At 39.6% G+C, this 24386-nt stretch overlaps 1 protein-coding gene, 1 long non-coding RNA gene and 1 pseudogene across 2 annotated transcripts in view; 2 read left to right on the top strand and 1 right to left on the bottom strand.

Moving 5' to 3' along the window:
* HDAC2 (histone deacetylase 2) overlaps positions 1-12536 on the bottom strand; it is a 31442-nt gene extending 18906 nt beyond the window's left edge. The window contains exons 1-2 of the mRNA XM_050786654.1: positions 12013-12536; positions 1053-1165 (exon numbers count right to left, since the gene is read on the bottom strand). Of these exons, the coding sequence (XP_050642611.1) occupies positions 1053-1165; positions 12013-12064 (165 nt within the window). The 5' untranslated portion in view covers positions 12065-12536. The remainder of the gene's footprint in view (positions 1-1052; positions 1166-12012) is intronic.
* Positions 12537-12849: 313 nt separating this feature from the next.
* Positions 12850-15001, top strand: LOC126952259 (uncharacterized). Its single transcript, XR_007724830.1, has 2 exons — positions 12850-13281; positions 14196-15001. It is a non-coding gene; the product is annotated as an uncharacterized LOC126952259 (long non-coding RNA).
* Positions 15002-20783: 5782 nt separating this feature from the next.
* On the top strand, positions 20784-21115 carry LOC126952256 (40S ribosomal protein S29-like; annotated as a pseudogene).
* The last annotated feature ends 3271 nt before the right edge of the window (positions 21116-24386 follow it).

Here is a 24386-nt window from a genome sequence, read left to right as displayed (position 1 = left end):
GAGTAAAAAGTCAAATCCATATGTTCATAAACTCTACTTTTTCTCCTTTTCCATGATAAAACATACAATGATTTCATCAATGAAATCACTCACTAAACGAGAGTGTCAATTCTAAATCTTTGTTCATGACCTCTCGTCCTTTCTTCTATCCTAATCTTCTTTGTTCTGAAGAGCTCAATTTCACGTATGACACAATTCTTCCACAAGACTTCCAGACTGAATCTTATTCTAACTTCCCCTCTTCTCTAAATGTCTACATGTAACTGAAAATTCACATATTCACATATACTGCCTAACATTAATTGCTTTAAATATTTATTTTCTCCCCAAATAGCTAATTGTTGTGTCTGTATTTGTTTACACATACCCTCATCTTTATCTACAAAAACATTAAGGCAGCTGTTGCACTTGTGTTATTTGTACTATGCTTGGCCACTAACACAGTATTCTATATGTATTATATGCCCTGTAAATATATGTGGGATTAATTTTATGTGTAATTATTTTGTAACAGCCGCAGGTCAACTCTTTTCAGCAGCACAGTCAGATTAACAATTATTGAAGAAAAAAAAAAAAATAGTTAATATGCCACACTGAGTTGTTGCTATACTGAGTTGTTCTCCAGAAACATGAAAGTCTAGGGTAGGGGTAACTTTTTTAAATGCTTAAAGGAAGATGGAAAAAAAAAAGCTATAGTTCCCATTCTTATACATCTCTTAAGAATAAAACAAAAAGAGTTTTTTCAGCAGCACAGGCAGGTTACCAATGATTGTAATAAAAATAGTTAATATGCTATATGGAGTTGTTCTCTAGAAACATGAAAGCCTAGGGTAGGGAGAACTTTTTTAAATGGTTAAAGGAAAAGGAAAAAAGAGGCTATAGCGCTCATTCTTATTCATCTCCTAAGAATAAAACAAAAAAAGAAGTTTGTTTTCTTCCAGATCTTTTCATCTGCTAAATGCCCTCAAAAGGGGAGTAATAGACAAAGTTTCACAGTAGCTAAAAAAAAAAAAAAAAATCAGTGCTGAATATGTATCAAAAGGAATACTCACATATATTTCCATTTTTCTGTATAAGCCATAATTTAACAACAAGTTATGGGTCATGCGGATTCTATGAGGCTTCATGGGATGACCCTGTCCATAATAATAATTTCCAATATCACCTAAAATAGAAAAGACACAAACTAAATACAGACAAGAGACTCTCCATGAATTATTTGAATTTATGTATATCTATCATTAGAAGGCATTTACTACTTAACAAAATGTATTTAAAACCTTAGTGACTTAGATTTTGCAACTTTCAAACTGTATCAGACGACCAAGATGCTATGCACACTTTTACCAGCTGAAGACTCCATTATTACATACTACATTTATCTGTAGATTAAGGAAAGCAAGCTTTTCTGATTTTTAGTTACCCCCAGTTTTTAAAATTTCTGTTCCTTGAAGTGATGCCTGCTTTCAGTATTCTCTGGCAAATTCAGATGCTTATGGTAAGTTCTCTGAGTTTTACTGGTATGATTTAAAATGTTTTCAGCAAATAACTGCTTCTTGGATGAATTGCTGGCATTTCAGAAATCTCATAAAACGCCAATGGCGTTTTAAATGTTAAAACATACTGTGTCCATATTAAGGCCCATCAGGGAAGTTTTGGTAACTGAAATTTAGGTCCTAAATGAGGTTTTGCTCCACTAAGACACAGCATGACATTTTGCAAGGTGATAAAAATACTGTCTCATTCTTCATGACTAAAAAGTTTTAATTCCTTGTTAAATATATAATTCCTTGTTAAAGTTACAATTCTTGTTAAATGGCATCTTATATCACAATGTCTTTAAACTCATGCATAAGATTTAAAAAAGAGAAAATAACACCAAAAGCACAGATTTTCATCAACTAAATTTCAATAAAATTAATACGTCTAGGTAAAGCTCCAGTGTTTCTTATAATAGTAAATAACAAGAAGTCTCTTAAATATATAAAGTCAACCCTCTGTATCTGTGGACTCAACCGAGGACTGAAAATATTTTTAAAAGATCGATGGTGGTGTGCAACATGTATAGACTTTTTTTCCTTATCATCTTCCCCTAAATACAGTGTAACAACTATTTACACTGCATTTGCATTGTATTAGGTATTATGAGTAATCTAGAGATGATTTAAAGTATAAGGGAGGATATGCATAGGTTATATGCAAATACTATACCAGTTCATTTAAGGAACTTAAAAACACCCATGAATTTTGCGATCTGTGGAGGTCTTGGAACTAATACCCCACAGGGTCAGGAGAGTCAAGCTATTTTAATGGTTTGAAGTCTATCATTTCAACATAGACATATATTACAATAAAAGCTAGGATAAAGAATGCGATTTATCCACTAAATCTTTCAAAGTCCTCCCTAAATACACCTTTTGTTTGTTTAATGGAAACAACCCCAAAACTTTTTTGTCCTCTCTTCTACATATTTGATAACAGTCCAGGATAAGCAATCAGCTTTTACAAAATCCATGCTTCTAACAACACAAATATTTGCTTTTGTTGGTATCATACCTCTAATTTTACCTAACTTCATTTTCAACACAGCTCTCTTCTCAAAACAATTCATATACACAAGGTCTTTTAAAGGGAAAGCCACCTTTTCAAACGCAGGTGCCAACAAGGCTAAGAAACAATATAGACTTTAGCAAAGCAGAGCCATGGCCCTTTGCAACATTCCTCTGCAATTATAATTAAGAGGCAATGAATGCAGAAAATAAACTACCTATTAAGAAAGAATCTACCATAAAGCTCTACCTTACATGGTGACAATATAAGGCACATACAATTCCTTGAAAGCAGCCTGGTCTCATCAATTCTTAGATATGGAAAACCCACTAGTGTTATAAAGCATCATGTAATTAAGTTAATACAAGGGAAAGCATTTCTTAGTTATCGCTACTAAAGAAATTAATCATTAAAGTAAAAATAAATAAATTCTAGTTTTCACTAGAAATGCAGATTCTATGAGGTTTCATGGGATGACCCTGTCCATAATAATTTCCAATATCACCTAAAATAGAAAAGACACAAACTAAACACTAACTTCCATCTATCTGCCTCTGCGTAAGAATTACCCAAATCAAATGTCTCTAACATCTACTACGTCATAACATCAAATACTCTAGTTATGCACACACTGAAAATCCAGTGAAAAGCCCCAGGCCCCAGTAACTGGAGACTACAGTAGCAATTTCTGAGCAAGTGTATTTGGGAAAAAAAAAAAACAAAAAACAGTAATTAACACTTGTTGAGTTTACGAGAAGGTACTATTCTAAGTACTTCACATATCTTTTAATCTTACCAATAAACTTATGATGTGGGTATTATTACATTATTCCTATTGTATAATAGTAAAGAACGATGAGAAACAGACAAGTCAGGTAATACTGCCTATGTCACATAGCTAGCAAGTGAAGGAGCTAGATTCAAACTCCGGCAAGACAGCTCACAGCTAATGTTCTTAAGTAGTAACACGGAATGCCAAGGGCACTTATAGATTCACTAGAAATGGCAGGGTGAAGGCTGAAAAAAAACAAGACATAATATGAAATATAAATATTTTAAATAAAGGCTTCGGATCTTGGTTAATTTAAAGAAAACCAACACAAGAAACTATGTACCTAATATATCAGAGTAATTTACTTTTTACTAATAGGGTCCTCAAATTGTATACGAATATGCATAGCTTTCAACAAGTTTCTCTGTTGAAATTTAGGGACCCCAGTCCCACAAAGAATACACAAAGAACTTAAATGATACATGTATACAGGGCAGCCAAGCTACAGATAATTATTTGGTTAACCAAGAATTCTTCTGGCTGGGAGCGGTGGTTCACGCCTGTAATCCCAGCACTTTGGGAGGCTGAGGCGGGCAGATCACGAGGTCAAGAGACCAAGACCATGCTGACCAACACTGTGAAACCCCGTCTCTACTAAAAATACAAAAAATTAGCCGGGTGTGGTGGCGTGTGCCTGTAGTCTCAGCTACTCAGGAGGCTGAGGCAGGAGAATCACTTGAACCCTGGAGCTGAGATTGTGCCACTGCACTCCAGCCTGGGTGACAGAGAGACTCTGTATCAAAAAAAAAAAAAAAAAAAAAAAAAAAAAGAATTCTTCTAAAATACAAAGGGGTTATAAAATAACCATCTCCAACTTTTTCCCACTAATTCTGTATCTCACAATTCTCTAGATGGCTACTTTGCAGGCATCCATTTTTTTTTTTCTTTTTGAGATGGAGTTTCGCTCTTGTTGCCCAGGCTGGAGTGCAGTGACACGATCTTGGCTCACTGCCACCTCCGCTTCTGGGGTTCAAGCGATTCTCTGCCCCAGCCTCCCAAGTAACTGGGATTACAAGGGCCCCCGACCACATCTGGCTAATTTTTGTATTTTTAGTAGAGACGGGGTTTCTCCATATTTGCCAGGCTTGTCTCGAACTCTTGACCTCAGGTGATCTGCCTGCCTCGGCCTCCCAAAGTGCTGGAATTACAGACATGAGCCACTGTGCCTGGCCCACTTTTGCATAAAGCATAAAAAAGCTAAGAAGTTTTAAGACCCTACAATTTTTATTCATCATTTACATGGTCAGTAATGTATTAATAATTTGGGCATTTTAAACGTTACTGATTTTCGTCAAAATACAGCTTGATTATCCCTAATCTGAAAATCTGAAATCCAAAACGTTCCAAAATCTGAATTTTTTTGAGCACCAACTTAATGGTCAAGCAAATGTTAACTGCAGCATGTCAAATTTTTTATTTTCGAATTAGGGATGCTAACTGGTAAATAATTACAAATATTGTAAAACATCACCAAATATGAAATACTTCTGGTCCCAAGAATTCAGATAAAGGATACTCAACCTTTACATAAAAATACTTTACCAATAAAATAAATATCCAGAAAAATCAGCTCAAGGTGGTTCCTTGAACACAACAAACTTTGTCAATGCAAAGAAATTACTGTAAAGAATTATTTATCTGCAAACTTTTACAAATTGCTCACTCTTCAAGAAGCTAACAGAATGGAAGTGTCTACTAAGGTCCACAATCTCTTATCCATATTCCTTGAAATTAGGTATGTTTCCAATTTTACACTTTTTCAGATTTTGTAGAGATATGGTACACCTGCCATATATTACGTAATAGCCTAGAGTTTGGGGGGCATGACATAATCAAACATAAATATTTCTGCAGCAAAAAAGTGTGAATATTTACAGTATTCACAGTGGAATAAAGATCATAAATAGCCTCACATTGATTCAGGTTAAGATTTTGATTCCAAATGAGTTACCAAAATTTTTTTCAATTTTCAGGTCATTTTGGATTTCAGAACTGTGAAATGTACCTTTAGACCCAAAGATAAGTTGACTGTAAAAAAAAGACTCAGAAAAAAACAAGAAAAAAGAAAAAAGTGTATTATTTTCGTCTTCCAGACTACGTAGCCCACTATCCATTTTTTATACATATTAACACATCTTTAATACATATTTCAAGGAAGTCACTTCTCCTTGAGACATTTGGAGCCTTGGCGTCCATAATACCATTTTCTTGGATTTTACTCCTAGCCCAAGGCCACTCCACCATCAACCTTTAAAGATCAAGGGTTTTCAGTGCATCCATTCATTTAATAAATCAAGAGCCTACCATGTGCCAAGCAGGTATTGTTCTAAGTGTTTGGGTTCATCAGTGAACAATAGTTCTGCCCTAAATTCTCTTCTCTTGGGAGTTAAGTCCTGGGACCAGTTGTCTGTCTACGCTGTATCTTTTTCAGTCCCAATACTTCACCTGATATAAACTGAGAAATCCCAAATTTCTATGTCTAGACTCTCCTCTCTGGATTATAAACTCACAGAGGTTAACTCTCTTCTCAGTCTTTTCACTTGAATTCAATAAGGATCCCAAATACATGTTCAAAACAGCTCTTTATTAGTATTCCCAACCTTAGTGAGTAAGTACCACATACCACCTAACTGCTCAATCCAGAAACTTGGCTTTATTCTCTATCACCATCCCCCAGCTCCAACTCCATTTCTAATCCATCAAAAAGTTCTATTGGTTTGAGGCCCAAATCTCTCTTAAATGTGTCTATTTCTATCTAAAATGCAACCATTACATTTTATATGGACTAAAATGCGTTCAATTCTTGCTTCCAGCCTATAGTCCACAACTCCTTACCAATTATTTGAAGAGAAATAATTGCATTGTACTTGAAAAACTTTCAATGGCTTTCCACCTCTGGGTAAAGTCAAATTTCTTACCACACAGTTTTGTGCAGTCCCACCTTTTACTGCCCAACATGGGACTCCACATTTTCCTCATCTTCCTTCCCATTAAGTGCACCAAGTTCTATTAATAACTATCTGGCTTTACTATTTGTAATACCTTATGTAGTAACTCTTTTTAAGGCTGGCCCATTCTCTTCCTTCAGGCCTTCCCTTTTCTGATTACCCTATCAAAGGTCCCCTCTCTTTTACTTTTTTTTTTTTTTTTGAGACAGAGTCTTGCTCTTGCCACCTAGGCTGGAGTGCAATGGCATGATCTCGGCTCATGGCAACCTCTCCGCCTCCCAGGTTCAAGCGATTCTCCTGCCTCAGCCTCCCAAGTAGCTGGGATTACAGGCACCCGTCACCATGCCCGGCTAACCTTTTTTTGTGTTTTTAGTAGAGACATGGTTTCACCATGTTGGCCAGGCTGGTCTCGAACTCCTGACCTCATGATCTGCCGCCTCAGTCTCCCAAACTGCTAGGATTACAGGTGTGAGCCACTGCACCCGGCCCCCTCTCTTACTTTATACCTGCAGTCTTTTATTTCCTTCTTAGGACTTGAGCAATCTTTTGTCTATTTGGCACACAGTAGGAACTTTAAGCCTATTTGATATGTCTGAACCCAAAGCTGGCTTAATGAACAAGTAAGTATAAGCAGACTGCTACTGAAATACAGAGGAATAAGGCTTACTCATCAGTACAAAAAAATTCTTAGACTTATCTGAATTCTTCCAAGTTTAAATTTATTAACATTCCCTAAGAGATGCCTTCTCCAATCCCAAGTGTTTTCCTTTAAGGACTTGTCAACAGAAGCATTTAAAGTTTTTGTTAAGGATTTTTGTTTGTTTGGTAGCAGAGGAAACTCTTTGAAAAGGAGAAAAGAAAAATAAAGATTCCAGATGTTGATCTCTCCTTGGACATTAAAACTAGAGTCAATGTGGAAAAGGAAAAGTGGTAGACTGCACCAAACAGAAATGTGAATCTGTTTTCATCTAAACAATACAAAAAATGCCAAAATGCCACCCATCCTACCTAAATGTAGTCCAGAGGAGTTCCAAGAATTAGAAGGAACGTTTTATGAAAGTGTTCTAATGAGGAATTGGCTGGGCGCAGTGGCTCACGCCTGTAATCCCAACACTTCGGGAGGCTGAGGCGGGTGGATCAACCTAGGTCAGGAGTCCGAGACCAGCCTGGCCAACGTGGTACAACCCCGTATTTACTAAAAAATACAAAAATTAGCCAGGCGTGGTGGCATGTGCCTGTAATAATCTCAGCTACTGGGGAGGCTGAGGCAGGAGATTTGCTTGAACCTGGGAGTGGGGTGGAGGTTGCAGTGAGCCGGGATCACGCCACTGCACTCCAGCCTGGGCAACAAGAGCAAAATTCCATCTCAAAAAAAAAAAAAAAAAAAAAAAGGTATAAGGAATTAATCATTTATTCATCATTAATTCAAAAAAAAAAAAAAGCTACGTTTTTAAATGTAGTTGGCAAAGATACAGACACAAGCAAAACAGACAGACTGTCCTAATGAAGCTTATGTTATAGTGAGGAGAGAGACAAAAGTTATATGGTACAACCGAAAGGAAGAAAAATAAGGCAGTAACAGGGACTTAGGTAATAGGAGAAAGCATCTCTGATAAGGTAAAATTTGAAAGAAAAGAGAGGCAAAAGATTTCTGGGGGAAAGACAAGTACAGGAAAATTTCAGTCTTACTTAGTCACATTTTATTGTGCAATTAGTATTATTGGTATTTATGAACTGCTGCTGTAATTAATTTAGCACTTATTTGCCTCCAAAGAAATGATTACCTATTTCACGGATAATAAAGATTTATACTACAGCTAAGAATCTATGCAGTTGTATTAAAGGTTATTTGGCAAAAGACTTTGGTACCACTCCTAAATACAAGTCTAAGAAAATCTGACAACCGTTGACTGCCAAGTAGAATTTCTATAATTTGCTAAAGAAGGAGTACATTGGGAGGTATCATCTTGGTAATTTTTTTTTTTTTTTTTGAGACCGAGTTTCGCTCTTGTTGCCCAGGCCGGAGTGCAATGGCACTATCTCGGCTCACTGTAACCTCTACTTCCTGGGTTCAAGCCATTCTCCTGCCTCAGCCTCCCGAGTAGCTGGGATTACTGGTGCCTGCTACCACACCCAGCTAGTTTTTGTATTTTTAGTAGAGACGGGGTTTCGCCATGTTGGCCAGGCTCTTCTCGAACTCCTGACCTCGGGTGATTCGCCTGCCTCAGCCTCCCAAAGTGCTGAGATTATAGGCTTGAGCCACCACACCTGGCCTAATCTTGACAACTTTTATGTTTATATAGTTTTATCTGTATACAGTCTTTGAGTGTTTTTTTCTGGACCACTTGTCTCCAAATCTGATTATGCATCCCTCTCAGAGTAGTAAAAACTAAAGCACAGAGCAATTTGTGTGTAGTTACATAATTAGGTATATAAACCCTATTATACTGCATACACCATAAAAACAGGCACTAAATATATTTGGCCTCAAGATTAATTCAAAACAAAGTATAGTTAAACATGTCTAGATAAAGTATTAAAAATGTGAGTACTATAACTAGAGCCTAACACAGCTTGGCTGCTAATTATATTTAAGTAGAGAAAAATCACATCGTTTTAAGGCCCAGAAAGGATCTTAGTGACTATCTAATTAGCTGTATCATTTTACAGATTGTTGATGATGATCTAGTGTATAAAGAATGAACATGATTTAGAAGTATGTTTTTGGGAATTTGGAGGCATGGGTCAATAGCTACAGTCAGAGAAGTAATAACTTCTCTTACTTTTCAAAGATTTAAGGATACCTAATCCATCAATGTCTGAAGGTTCCCTTGGGACCAACATTTCAGTGACCTAAATGGTTACCGGAAGATTACATAATGTGTGCAGAGAACAATATGTATATCTTTAAAAGTTCTTTCATTAAGATGCAAACAGCCTCAGTGGCAGACATTCTGTGTGGCCAAGAGGCTCAGTGTGCCTAACAGCCCCAGGAAGACTAAAGGTAGGATTCCTATGGTTATAGAATTTGCTACTTCCCTCCTTTTCTTTTTCACTCACTTTCTTCCTTCTACTTCCTTTACCAAGAAGTTAAAACCATCTAACCTAGGCTAGCAGATAATTCAGACCCTATTACTACAGATATAACCCATTCCCAATCCAATTCATGTTATATACCTTAAAGTCACATAGGTACAGAAGCTCCTTTCCTTGCATTCTTTTCTCACAATAAAAAAAAGAATTAGTATTGCCGCTTTTCTAAGCTGACAAAACAGTGTTCTCTAGTAATAAAAATGTAAGTTTTTGGATGAGGTCAGCACGCTATCACATATTAATAATTAGCATAATACCTATAAAATTTAATAATCTCTGCAAAATATTTTAACTCCCTCCCACAAAAATTCAGATTATGTGAAATATAAGCAACTAAGAACTCCACTTTAAAAAAAAAAGTGAGTCACAGACAAAAGACAAAATAACCCACCAGAGATTTCCAAACTATCAGCTATTCACTTGGTTGCTGGCCATCAGGTAAAGCAGGTGAATGGGCTACAATAAAGTATTATATTAAGTCACAATCACAAGACAAATATTTCCACTCATCAACCTTGCATCCTTCCCCGGGGACTAGTGCCTGCTCCCATTCACACAACAAAGATTATCACAAATGGACCCACGACAAGAGAGCTGTTCAGAAACCGCTACTCAAGTGTACCCTCCTGGTTCTAGGGTTCCACTGTGGTGACAAGAAATTACAAGCAGCTTCCTTCATCAGAGCCCATCACTACCAACAGCAACTGACAGCTTCCAGAAGAACCTCAGTACCACTTTCCCTACCCAAAACCTTTCCTCTTTACTCCAACCCTTGACAAGGATAAATCTCTAAACTTCATAAACAAGGTAATTCTACAAATTAACTTATACACAGGGTTACTTCCTTTCCAATTTGATCAAGGAATGCAGGGCAAGAATAACCCAAAATATGCAATGTAAATCATGTTGAAATTAAAATGTATTTCCATCTCCACCCCTCCACGATGGCATAATTTCAAATCAATTTATATAACACATATCTGGTCCTCTGAAAAATCATTTTTTAAAAGTAGGGCTGTTATTATTCTGTCCTAGCTATCGCAGATCAGACAATTCAGATTTATTCTGTAAGATTTCAGATTTTCTCCAAATGACACAGGTGGTTATTTTATATATAAGAGTCATTAAAAGATTAATCCTTTTTAACTAAAAAGAGAGTACGGCCATTTACAAGTTAAAGGCAGATTTATTCTAAGCTGGTGCTCTAGGTTCTTACCTCTCTAAGATACTGTGATTTACAATACACCAAATGTAGGAAACAGCTTCCAAAATTTGTATTGCTTCATACAAATCAGGACTTTCAGGTCAAAGAGCCTAGGATAGGTTCTCTGTTAAATTTTGGAATCCTTTTTCTCAAGAGTAACCTACTAGAAACTATTTACCAAGCCTTTGTGAAATCTGTAAAACAGGTTACTACTCCATTCAGCCACGAAACAGGATTCGAAGATTTAATATTACTGCTCATACTCCAAATTATAGAATGCTTAAAATTATCTGACTTTTGTAATTCACTACACGGTGAGCTCAAATTTACCTTATTAGAATATTTAGTACTTCTGCACTTCTCCCACTTCTCAAAGTTTTCCCACACCAGGATGCCCACCACCTAGGAACAGCCTTTGCAAGATACCAGTGCTCTCTAAATCCCCAAAGCAGGGTCGATTTCCCGATCGAACAAAGAGCAACAAAGAAGTGGGTGGTAACCACCACTCTCAGAGGCGAGCCAGGACCCATCGAGTGTGATCTACAACACCAGTAGCAGTTCCACATCTCCCTACCACCTCTTACTTCCTGCGAAGGCTTTCTGCCTGAAACTGGAAAATCCGAACTATTATTGAGGAAGTGGAGCCCTTCCATTTGAATCCTAAGAGGCGCTCAAAGAATCCGGCGAACAAAGGAGAGGGTTGGAGCCCACGCAAAACATGGGTGTGATAAAGCCACACGCCGGACTTGAGCCCCCACCCTCAGTAACTACTCTCCAGCGCCCACCCGGGAGGAGGGGTCCGGGGAAAGACTGGAAGCCGAGGAAGGAGAAGACGCTCCGGCCAGACCCAACGCAGGGGAGGGGAGGCGAGCTGGCGAGGAGGGGGGAAGGGGACGGGAGGGGCGGAGCTCTCGCGGCCGCGGGGCTTTGTGTAGAGTCAAGGCCGGGGTAGAAATTTTGCCTCGCGGGGGACAGGTCGAGGGGATAGAAAGCCTACGCCGGGCACCCCAAACCTGCGCTGCCACGAATGGTGGGCAGGAGAGAGGAGAGAATGGGCCGCCCCCTTCCCCGCCACCACCAAGGCGGGGTAGGCCGGCGCCGTCCCCAGCAGCGGCCACCTTCGAGGCTGCGGACGGCACGGACTAAAGGGGAGAGGCAGGAGACAAGCGGGGCGGCCCCCCGATTCCCGCCCGCAGGAGCCGCGGGTGCTGCGCGAGGAAGACGGTCTCGTTCTAACCGCGCCGGGCCGGGAACGGGTTAAGATGCGGCCAAATGTCGGTCCCTCCTCCTTCCCACCCCTCAGCTCCGGCGCCCACTCGCGACGGCGGCCGCGGAACCCAGCACCCGGCCCGCGCGCCCACCCGGACACCGGCCCCGCAGCTCACCGTCGTAGTAGTAGCAGACTTTTTTTTTGCCGCCTCCTTGACTGTACGCCATGGACTCCCCGGCCACCGCCGCCTCCGGGCTCCTCCTCCTGCTGCTGCTGCTGCTGCTGCCGCCGCGGCTCGGCCGGGAGAGAAAAGGGCTAAGGGAAACGTGGGGGCGGTAGTCCCGCGGGGAAGGGCAGGTCGGTGGGAGGAGAGGAGGGGGCGCCGGGAAGGCTGAGGTGCCGAAAGCTCGGAACCGGGGGTGGCAGCGGCACCAACTAGCGACACGGGAGAGGGGAGGGGGCCACCAAACCACCTCCGGAGGCCGCAGGGAGGTGGGCGCGCCCACTGCGGCCTCCGCGGGGGAGGAAGGGGCACGGCTGGAGAAGGAGGTCGCTTCGGGCTCGAGATTAGAGGCCCTCTGAGGGTGAACAACCTGCGCAAGGCGGCGCCATACACAGTCTTAAAATGAGGAAGAAGACAAGCTTTCGCTGCGCAAGTAGATCCAGGGAGCGTGCAGCCGGGTGAACGTTCGCCCCCCTCAGGTCTGCGCGCAGTGGTTGCGCCTCTCCCCGAGCCTGCGCAGTCGGCGCCTCGTAGCCTTGGCGGTCTGGACCCCTTGTCGGCGTCCCACGCTGCTCCCCTCCCCCACTGCCGCGAAGCTCCCGCCCGAGCCGACCACGTGCCGGGAGCACGGCGGGGAGAGCCCACTCCCGCGCCCCTTCCGGGCCCACGACCGCGCCGGGCTGCGGCCCATCGCCCCAGTGCCTGGTAGCCTAGTTTTCTCGTTTGTCGTTTGTTCATTTATTATTATTATTATTATTATTATTGTTTTGGCCCGTAATGGGTAGGAGGTATAAAGGGACCTATCACTGATGTTAAGGGGAGAGGGTACCGCTTGGGTTTTAATAAGCATTTGTGGAGCTCATTTATAAGATACAGTTCTAAGCACTTAAATTTATATTTCATTGATAATCTATTTATAATAATCTCACTTAAGGCTCCCAACAACTCTAGGAAGTAAGTGGTAATTGTACTCCTTCATTATAGATGGAGACAGATTAAGGAACTTGTTCTTACTGCTAACTGATAATGTCTGGAGGTTTGAACTCATTCTGCAAACTCCACGCACCTTTGCTGTTCCACTCTGCAGCGATGCTGCTGCCTAGACACTGGAAGATTGGAGCAGAAAGCTTTCGAAACTCTTGGAAGTTATGAATATATGTGTTCCTGTGTTCAGTAAATACACATTTATCAAGCACCTACCTTAAGCCAGCCACCTTGCAGGTGAGGGCTAGAGGCTAACAGCCTGTTTCATAGCACCCATCCCGATTATATAATTTAAGATTCCCCCTCCCCCACAATACACCCCTCTTTAAAAAAAAAAAAAAAAAAAAAAAAAAAAAAAAAAAAAGCTGTATTGATGCTGGAATTTTAGAGCCACTACCAAAAATACCCTTTTTATTTTGCTGTTTTACTTCAAAATCCCGAAAGTGTTCATGCTTAAAGCAGCAATTTTTCCCAACCTCACCCCCAAGAGATTTAGAAAAAGTCCAGGGTGGCCCCTGCCCTCCCTCTGCCCCCTCCTCTGTATTTTTAACAAGACCCCAGATGACTGATGAAGTTGCTAGAGAAATTACGGTGAGTGAAGCACTGGCCTAGAGGTAAAGTTAATTGACCTTCTAAGTTGTGCTCTATCAAGTACAAAATCAACTTGGAAGATTCTGAGAACAGAATAAGTGAATTTAGTAGAAGTGAATGTTCTTACCCAGGGCAAACACAATGAAGTCTGAAATGACACTTTGTTTCCTTTGGGAAGGCTTCCCTGACCCCTCTCCAGCCAAGACTGTTCTCCATTCCATGTACCTTGTATGCTGTAGCTCAACACTTAACCGTGTTGCAGTTGCCCACAACTTGTCTGAATGTCCCACTATGAATAGAGTATCATAAGTGAAGGAACCAGGTTTATCTTGCATATAATAGTTTCTCTAGTGTCTGTGACTTAGGGCAAGTCACTAAAACTTTTTTTGAATTGCCTTATCTGTAAAATGGGGCAGTATTACTTAGAGAGTAGTATTGAGAATCTCAAATAAGAAAATTAATATGGAATACTTTTTAAAAATGAAGAACTATATGAATAAGGGATTATTAGGATTACTATAATAACAGTGACGATTACTAATTACTCTTTGTATCCACAGCACCTAACATTGAACTTGTAAGAAGAGCCTGGACATATCTTTTGACTGGCTGAGAAACTTATTTGTTATTTAATAATTTAAACCAATAGAAGCAAGTTGTATTACCTTTAGAAACTGGTGTGGGAGAAGGAGTTTTATCCAATGATAGGAGTCGGCCAAGAGAATTCTGTCTATAATCTCTACTATGTTAGCAGAGCTAAAAGTGGCATCAGTTATTGAAACCCATTGATAAGCTCCAAATTTCATTGACCACATTCTAACTCTTCTGTATCAAACCCTTTTAAATATGGAGTTTTAGACAGCATGCAGTAAAAGGAAACCAACTGAAAGCATGGATAATTCATAGGATGCATGCATAGTTAAGGACTGTCTTTTTCCTTAAATTGTTTTTCTTTAGTTTCTGCTCCATCTCTAGGTGCTTATTTTTTCAATCTTGAAGATATTCAGTGTGTTGAAATTGTTCGGTAAAATGATCTCTTAAACATAAATGATTATTTAAGAATAGGACTGTTAAGAAACTGATAGCCTCAGCTTATGCTAAAAATTAAACCCTGCTGACAACTGCAGCAGATAGTTTAATTTTTAATTCCTGTAAGAGAATTATTCATGTAAGCTTATTTCTACTCTAAGGAAATTTAGGTTTCTTAGTGCTAATTTTGTGTAGCAATTCCATACGGTGATACAGAAGGTAGAGAAGTACAGTGGCACACTAGAGTGTTGTCGTAAACTCAACAGCCCAAGCTGAATTCTGATCTTGTAAGCATAGTGCCTATCTTTACACAGTACTACAAGCTGTAATTCATAAACCTGAATAGCAACATCTAACAATGAGAGATTATAGTACTTTTGAACTGTGCATTTGTGTAACAAAATTTCAAATTACCCATTTACATTAAAAATATATTTTTGAACTATAACTTATCTACTAAATTACTGTTACATTAAACCTTTCAAGACATTCATGTTACACTGTTAACTAATGCTTTGCAGATGACCTTCGAAACTATCACTTTGATCTAATCCACCCACTTGCTCAAATTTTCTAATTTTTATACTCACACTGCATCTGAGAAAATTAACTTGTTAGTGTCTCCTGATCACCCTACATGTGTATCTTAATTTTCTTAATTCTTCCTCTTTCCTATCTTAGTGTTTTGTTTGTTTTTTTTTTTTTTTTTCTTTAAGACGGAGTTTCACTCTTGTTGCCCAGGGTGGAGCCCAATGGCATGATCTCAGCTCACTGCAACCTCCTCCTCCCGGGTTCAAGAGATTCTCCTGCCTTAGCCTTCGGAGTTGCTAGGATTACAGGCGCCCTCCACCCCCCCAGGCTAATTTTTGTATTTTTAGTAGAGGTGGGGTTTCACCATGTTGACCAGGCTAGTCTCTAACTCCTGACCTGGTGATCACCCGCCTCAGCCTCCCAAAGTGCTGGAATTACAGGAGCCTCCGCACCTGGCCTCCTATCCTAGTGTTTTTAACCTTCCTTAAAATCTAGTCATTATTCTTCTCCACCTACCACCAGAACTGTACAGATGGAGGTGGCGTATGCATGTTGTGACCATGGGGTGGAAAGCCACATGACAAGAATAGTGGAGCAGAAGGATAGGGACCTGGGTCCTTGATGACCTCATATGTAGCCGTTCCAGACCTGGACTGTGTACTTCCTGGACTGTGGTGACATGCAGGAAAAAAAAAAAAAAAATGAAACAAATGGAAAAAAACATTTAGGTAAACCACTGTAGTTGAGATTTTGTTATATGTAGCTGAATATAATCCTAACTCATGCAAAATCTGAATTAGAAGTTAGTGGTTTCTCGTAATTTCTCCCAACTACAGGCTTCCCTTGGGAGACAATTTTCTGGGTTTCTGAATATCTTGAGAACAGAGGTGCTGGTTTTGTCTGAAACTATCTTTTCAGTGATGTTTGTGTAGTGAACAGCGTTCCAAGATAGTAAAAATGACTCCCTCTGGAGAGAAGAACAAGCATGATTACTACCCATTATAAAAGAATCAGGTTCTCTAAGTACTAGACTGGACTGGACTGGACCATACTAATACTATACTATGCTACTATACTGTACTACTATACTATACTGTACTATACTATACTATACTATACTATACTATACTATACTGCAGTCCATTGCCAGTACAAGTATTATGTGGCATCTTCATGTTGGCATATGGGAATTGGGGTTCAGAACAGCAGCACAAAAATTAATACTGTTGCTCTGGTCATTGCTATTGCCATGAGTAATAAATTATCCCTTAACATAGGAGTCTTGAGTCTAATACTAGCATGATGAAACTGTGGCTGGCTAGCTTATTAGCTTGCAAATAGGGTAAATTTTCAGATTGTTTAAGGAACCTGGAATAGACTGCATAGACCTCAGATGACTGTGGGCAGCTCTCTGAAATAGGGCCACCCTAGTTACTTGGAGGAACTTTCCAGCGGGAAAGCAGACTTATTTGTGTGTACTTTGTGGTTGGTTGTCCCAACAATGGGAGTCAGATAATTAGAAAAGTGGTAAGAAATTTGTCCTGAGGCTGGGCGCGGTGGCTCACGCCTGTAATCCCAGCACTTTGGGAGGCCAAGATGGACGGATCATGAGGTCAGGAAATTGAGACCATCCTGGCCAACATAGCGAAACCCCGTCTCTACTAAAATACAAAAAATTAGCCAGGTGTGGTAGCGCACACCTGTAGTCCCAGCTACTCAGGAGGCTGAGGTGGGGGATTGCTTGAACCTGGGAGGCGGAGGTTGCAGTGAGCCGTGATCACAGCACCGCACTCCAGCCTGGTGACAGAGTGAGTTTGTCACTGAGTTCAGCTGAAGTGATTAATGATATCACCTGGGCGTTAGAAGGCAGTCAGCTCCAACTCAACTCACTGACCAGAATTGTTATAGATGATAGAATTGCAACAGATGTCAGATTCTGAACCATCCCTAAAACATCCAGCTATGCCTGGATTAATGCCACAAACCAAGTAGAAGGGTTAAATGAGAGTCTTAAGGAGAAAGCCACTGACTTTCCAAGGTAGACCCTGTTGGTTTATGGTATTCAGAACTCTGGGTGTCATGATTAAGGTCAATACTTTGTCCTGCTGCTTGGGTATTGTTGATAGTCCCTTAATTAAGTGCTATATGAGACAAATGGAATTAAGCCTCTATACATCAGGTTAATCATAGTGGTCAATGGAGTCACATATTCATATGAAATTTTGAGTTCTACCAAGAACGTGTAAGGGTGGGTGGTTAGAAGAGGAAGATCTGTCTTGGTCCTGAGTGTCCCTGCATAATCTTGCTAAGTATGCCAGATTGCAAGTTTTACCTGTCTCCTGAGACTGAGCATTTTTGCAGCTAGACACATAGACAATTAAGTGGGTCAGGGTAACTGTACAATGACTCTTGTGTAACTGCTCAATATCAGGGTAAGGGAGATTGGCTTGTTTGCTGCTAGTTCAAGAAGTTTGGACCCTTGGATCTGGGTTTCTCTTTTGCAGTGCAACCCACTAAGTGTGCAGGGGGCATCTGGGTCCATTATATATTCCCTGTGGGAGTTGGGGGCAAGAGGAACTGACAAATATGCTGATGCTCATGCTGCTTTCTGTGCTATAAGCAATAAAGTACTTTGTCTCCTAACTAGAATTTTTGTGACTTCTGCCAGCATCCATGAAACCAGCAGATTAATTTATTAGCTTGCAAGAAGGGTAAAATCTTAAATGCTTTACAGTTCATGACAAAATGTAGTCATCCCTCCCTCAGTAAACGTGAAGGATTGGTTCTCGAACCTGCTGCATATGTCAAAATCCATGCATACTCAAGTCCCACTGTTGATCATACGGAACCACAGTATAAAAAAAGCTGGCTCTCCATATACATGGGTTTTACATCCAGGGAATGCTGCATTTGGTTGAAATGCAATTCCACATGGTTCAAAACTGTTTTGTTCAAGGGTCAACTGTAATGCCAAAGCATTGTAAGCAATGAGAATTTTTTTATATTGTAAACCCACAGAATCTAGGAGTCATCCTAATTTGAATGAATAAAATATCAAAATTAGGATGACTCCTAGATTCTTTCTGATCATAGGTGGGAAACAGAAAATTCCTAGGAAATTTTACATAAGTTTTGGATAGGTTTAACTAGAAAACTCCATCGGATTGATAGTGGTCCTGTTTCTCTGGAGAACCCTTTCTAATGCAACCGTAGTAAAAGGATCAGTACTATGTCACTTAAGAATAAACTGAGAGCTACATAACTGCAGTCTGGTACACTGAAGCTCTCCCATCTTAAAAATTTTCTTTCAACTCTTGTGACACTATAGACACTAAAGAAGGAAATAACTGAAAAGGTCACTTAATTTTTGTATTTTGCTGTTTTCCTTTACAATATATTTCCAAGTACTTTAAAAGTACTTATAGCAAGCAATGAAGACTTTTGCTCTTCCCAATAGAAAATTATTCAGTGTCTTTATAATAAAGATTTACCAGAATTTAGCTTAACACATTTTACTCTACTAAACAAAAATTTTCCGTTTGTTTCCTTTATTACTCACTGCTTTCCATTACAATATACTTGCAAATGCACATTACCTAGGTAGAGGGTTGAAGCAAGTTTAATTGGATCATTTTATTTCTTCATTTTATTATCTTAAAATTTTAGGATAATAGGTATTCCCTAAAATTGTAGATTCCCCATAAGTTAATTTGTAAATTGAAATTTGGTTTATTAAAATTATATTTTAAATCATTTAGAGACTACCCTTGATGGAATTTTATGACTTTAAAAATGCTTTCCCTAAGTTCTCTTTTGGTGCCCAGCAAAGTTCTGATGAGTTTTTCTTTCTTTCTTTCTTCCCTCCCTCTTTACATGCCTTTTCTTTTTTTTTTTTTTCCAAGAACAATCATATTTTCAAGACTTTTGTTAACAACATAGATGAGATCCTAGGATGGTTTCTGTAGTAAGAAGTTTGTGAATTTTATGAATTTTAATCCCTAAAAATTTGGAGCGTATTTTACTGGGAAAAAAAATGTTGAGCCCTACATGTAATAAAATTACTCTATTTTTCAAATGTTTAATGACAACTTTATACTTTTCTGATTAATGTTCTTAGTCAAAATGTTATACAAGGCAACTGTGCTATTAATAATGATTGTAACATAAATGATGTAGGGAAGTCTCTCTTGGCAGACCGATCACTTCCCTTTTATACTGTTTCTACCTTATCATTTCTGAAACAGGAGTTTTCATGCTTCAGTGTATATAAAAACTCCCTGGGAATTGATTTATTATGCCAGTTCCTTGGCCTACCTTCTATATTTCTGAATTGGAAGTTCTGGACTGAGATGTGGGGAGTCTGCATTTTAACAAACTTCTCAAAGTAATTCTGATATAGATGAGCCGAGATCCACTCATTGACTAATGCTTGGTATCCAAACATTTTCTGCACATCAGGGTAGCCCACTTAGATTTTTAGCTTAAATTTTCTTATAAATTGAATCATTTCGCTCATGTTAACTGGGTAAGTTAGTGGGACCTGACTTCTGCCTTTTGCCACTAGGCACCATGATAGTTTGGAATGGATTAGTATTTGTTTATTTTTATTATTTTTTTTTTTTATTACTTTTCAGATGGAGTCTTGCTCTGTTACCCAGGTTGGAGTGCAGTGGCATGGTCTCAGCTCACTGCAACGTCTGCCTCCCGGGTTCAAACAATTCTCTTGCCTCAGCCTCCCGAGTAGCTAGGACTACAGGCATTCACCACCACGCCCAGCTAATTTTTGTATTTTTAGTAGAGTCAGGGTTTTACCATGTTGCCCAGGCTGGTCCTGAACTCCTGACCTCAGGTGATCTGCCCACCTCGGCCTCCCAGAGTGCTGGGATTACAGGCGTGAGCCACCACACTTGGCCAGGAACGGATTATATTTGTAGCTAGGGTTGAATGCATAAAACTTTGAGTTGTAGGGAATTTGAGTTTTGTTTTATATGTCATTTAATAGAAAATAAGAAAATACAGACAAAAAGGAAATAAATTTTTATCATGCATCTCTCTTCCCAGCCCTTAATATCATTTTGTCACACACACTTCCTTACTTTTGAAATACACATAAGTTGGTCGGGCGCAGTGGCTCACGCCTGTAATCCCAGCACTTTGAGAGGCTGAGGCGGGCAGATCACCTGAGGTCAGGAGTTTGAGACAAGCCTCACCAACATAGTGGAAACCCCATCTGTACTAAAAATACAAAAATTAGCCGGGCATGGTGGCGTCTGCCTGTAATCCCAGCTTCTTGGGAGACTGAGGCAGGACAATCACTTGAACCTGGGAGATGGAGGTTGCAGTGAGCCGAGATCGCACCATTGCACTCCAGTCTGGGTAACAAGAGTGAAACTCGTCTCAAAAAAAACAAACAAAAAAGAAATACACATAAGTCTATGTAAGCAGGTGAGGATATATGTTGTAAAACAAAAATTGGGACTTACTGTTTATATGCTGTCTTATAAATACATAATGTATTAAATTTGCCTTTCCCCTCTCAATAATACATTTCTGTATAAATACATGCAAAAACATTTCATGCATAAATTAAGATTTAGCCTTTTACCTCGTTGCACTTCGGAGAGCAAGATGGGTCACCAGCAGCTGTACTGGAGCCACCCGCGAAAATTCGCCAGGGTTCTCGCTCTTGTCGCGTGTGTTCAAACCGGCAACGGTCTGATCCGGAAATATGGCCTCACTATGTGCCGCCAGTGTTTCCGTCAGTACGCGAAGGATATCGGTTTCATTAAGTTGGACTAAATGATCTTCCTTCAAAGCATTATCCAAGGCCATCTACTCAGTGAAAAACCATGATAGTTCTTTGTACATAAAATAAACATTTGAAAAAAATAAAAATAAAAATAAAAAAAAATAAAAAAAATAAAAAAAAATAAATTAAGATTTAACTAAACCCTGTTAGATTAAAAAACCTTTTGGCTGTTTCAAATAGTGCTTTCTTTAAATCTATTAAAATACGTCTTCATGCATTGGTCCAATATTTACCTTAAAAAGCTTTTGATGCATAGTTATCTCTATGTCCATTAGAATTATAAAAGTGTACATTATTGAAGCATAGGGGACAGTGGTAACTATAGTTTTTGTCGGTTTACTACCTTTTTTTCTTTCTTTCTTTCATCTTCTGGTTCTTTGGGTGAACTATAACTCCTAACATCCTGTTTGGCCACTCATCCTGGGCCAGGATCCTGGTAGGGTTGTAAAGCACATAGCCTCCATCCTCCCATTCCAGGCGTGTGCTTGTAATCCAAATTGGGCCAGAATATTTTCCCCAGACATTGCTGACAGAGCAAACTGGAGAAACTTACTCTATTTGCTTTTGGCTGTCTCCCTTGACCTTAAGGAGAAGCCTGTTTGTACAAAGAGGAACTGAGAAAAATATAGAGGGAAGTAAAGAGATATAGATGATAGACAGAGGGAGAGCTAGCTAGTTAGCTAGCTAGAAAGAAAACATTTGAGCCCCTGGATTAAGCCATGCCTGAAAGCTAGCACTGCCTCTAAACTCCCCAGTTATATGGGCCAATAAATTCCCATTTTTTGCTTGAACTAGTTGATATGGATCTCTCTTACTTATAACCCAAACAGATTTTATTATTACATAATGCAAATTCAAAATAAAATACAAAAATTCACTCTTCTTATCAGTAAATTAAGTGTTATACAAACTAATTGCGTATTATGTGGTCCACAATTTTAAACATGTAAGCTCTTAAGCTTACATGATTTATCACTCGCTTCTAACTAAGTAAACATCTAACTTTGTAGGAATACTGTACTTTAGCAAAACATGATTTTTTTCAGAGACTGAATATTTAGATAAATAAAAAGTTTCTATGACTTCACATTTCAAAATTTCGTCCTATAATATTATTCTAAATGCTCAAGGTGCAGTGAAAATATGGTTGCAGTTATGAAAGTTCAGTTTACTCAGCTTTTCAAGAACACATTAATGTGCAAAGACACTATTACACAACTTTGCTTTGCAGTTGCACTTTTCGCATTGGAGAGAACTGTTCAATCATACTTTTGTCATTATATCTTAATACTTGCATAGTTTTTGACACAATTGTTGTACAATAAAGCTACAGAAATATGATTGGCATTACTTTATAAACTAAGGACACAAGCACTGTTACATCTCTTATTTTTCCCATTTCTAGTTTGAAGTTTCACATGCCGTATTAACTGGAAGGATTGTATCCCTTCCTAAACATCTTTCCTCTCAAATTGTCGAAGAACTCTAGGAGATGACAGAATTAAAAGCAGGTCTGTCCTGTGAACAGATGGCACTGAGGTCCGCAATAGCTCTTCATTGCCACAAGGTGTCACAGAAGGAAGAGCTTGCACAGACTGGCCACCCTCTGCTGTAGGGAGACCCTTGCTGGTCCAAACCCCTGTCTAAATATCAGTAACATCCCTCTGTAGTTCATTCCCATTCCCTGAGGATCATCTGTTATTTTCTAAAACACAGCCAGCCTGAGAATGTTGCTAGATCCAGAGAAACATGTAGGAGTAAGTATTGCCAATGTCCAAACCAGCCCTATCCCATGAATGCTTAAGTCCTTACCTTCTTTTAGAGGGTTGGGGAGAGCTTTCAATTTTTATATAATTGTTAACTTTCAGAATAATTGCAACAATAGTATGAGAAACTTCTGTATACCATTTCCCCAGATTCGCCAATTATTCACACACACATTTTGTTTTTGTTTTTGTTTTTCCTAAATGTAGGTTGGAAACATTTCAGTGTGTATTTCCTAAGAACTAAGACATTCCCTTACATAATCAGATAAAGTCATCAAAATTAGGAAATCTATATAAAACTTATCTAATTCAGGGTTTGTATTAAAATTCCTACAAACTATCCCAGTATATTTTTACAGCTAATTTTTCTGCTAATTTTAGATCCAATCCAGGATCATATATTACACTTAGCTGTGATGTCTGCAGAAATACCACAGGAGTGATGATGTGTCCTTAGTGACCATGACAGGAGATGCATTAATCTATTTTCCTTGTCTGTCGGTCTTGTTAACTTTGAAAACTAGGTCAAGGTGGTGTCTACCAGGTTTCTCCACTGCGTAGTTTTCATTTACCGCTTTGTAAATAAATTATTTGTGGTAATAGACTTTAAGACTCCCCATGTGGTTCCTTAGTGTTCCTCAAAGAATGGTTAGATGGCTTCTAAGAATGGATGTACCAACAGAGTTGAAGAAGGTGGCATTTTTATGATCTTGCCTCAGAAGTCGCATAACTTTACCTCTACAGCCCTTCTTGGATGAAGCAGTCACAAAGGTGCACCCACATTTAAGATGGGGGGACATAGAGCCCACTACTCCAATGTCAAGGCAACATTTCAGAAAAACATTACGGATTGAAAGGATTATTGCAGCCATCTTTGAAATGCTCTGTTGGCCACACTGGGCAGTACCATGCCTACTGAATCATAGCCACTTACTCCCAGCAGTAACACCCCTCCCACTCTGTGTCCAGTCTGCTTAATTTTAGGCCTCTGTGAACCTTCTTAAGATTGGCATTCTCAAGAGAGCCCTGGGATTAACATCCAGTGAATTTGTTGGGGCCCAGTTGTCTCATGTGCCTCTTGCTGCCACCGTGCAGTGCAGCAGATAATGAGGGGTGGCACCCTCCTGTGAGTCATGTTAGCAAAGAGAACAAAAGCAAATAAAAAAGACCCTAATGTTGCCCTTTATCCCAGAGCCACTTAGAAACAACAGTTGACTTTTTTTCTTCTTCTTTTTTTTCGAGATGGAGTCTCATACTGTTACCCCAGCTGGAGTGCAGTGGTGCGATCTCGGCTCATTGCAAGCTCCACTTCCTGGGTTCAAGTGATTCTCCAGCCTCAGCCTCCCGAGTAACTGGGATCACAGGCATCCACCACCATGTTCAGTAATTTTTTGTATTTTTAGTAGAGATGAGGTTTCACCACGTTGGCCAGGCTAGTCTCGAACTCCTGACCTCGTGATTCACCCGCCTTGGCCTCCCAAAGTGCTGAGATTACAGGCATGAGCCACAACACCCGGCCCAGCAGTTGACTTTCTAACCTCCTTTATTTTCAGTTATCTTTGGATGCCACTTGTACACACTGGTCCTAGGATCTATGCACAACTCATAGTTGACTT

This window comes from Macaca thibetana, chromosome 4 (assembly GCF_024542745.1).
Source record: "Macaca thibetana thibetana isolate TM-01 chromosome 4, ASM2454274v1, whole genome shotgun sequence".
In the NCBI taxonomy this organism is placed as follows: domain Eukaryota; kingdom Metazoa; phylum Chordata; class Mammalia; order Primates; family Cercopithecidae; genus Macaca; species Macaca thibetana.
The sequence above is the reverse complement of the archived record's forward strand: the minus strand, read 5'-3'. Positions and strand labels throughout refer to the sequence as shown.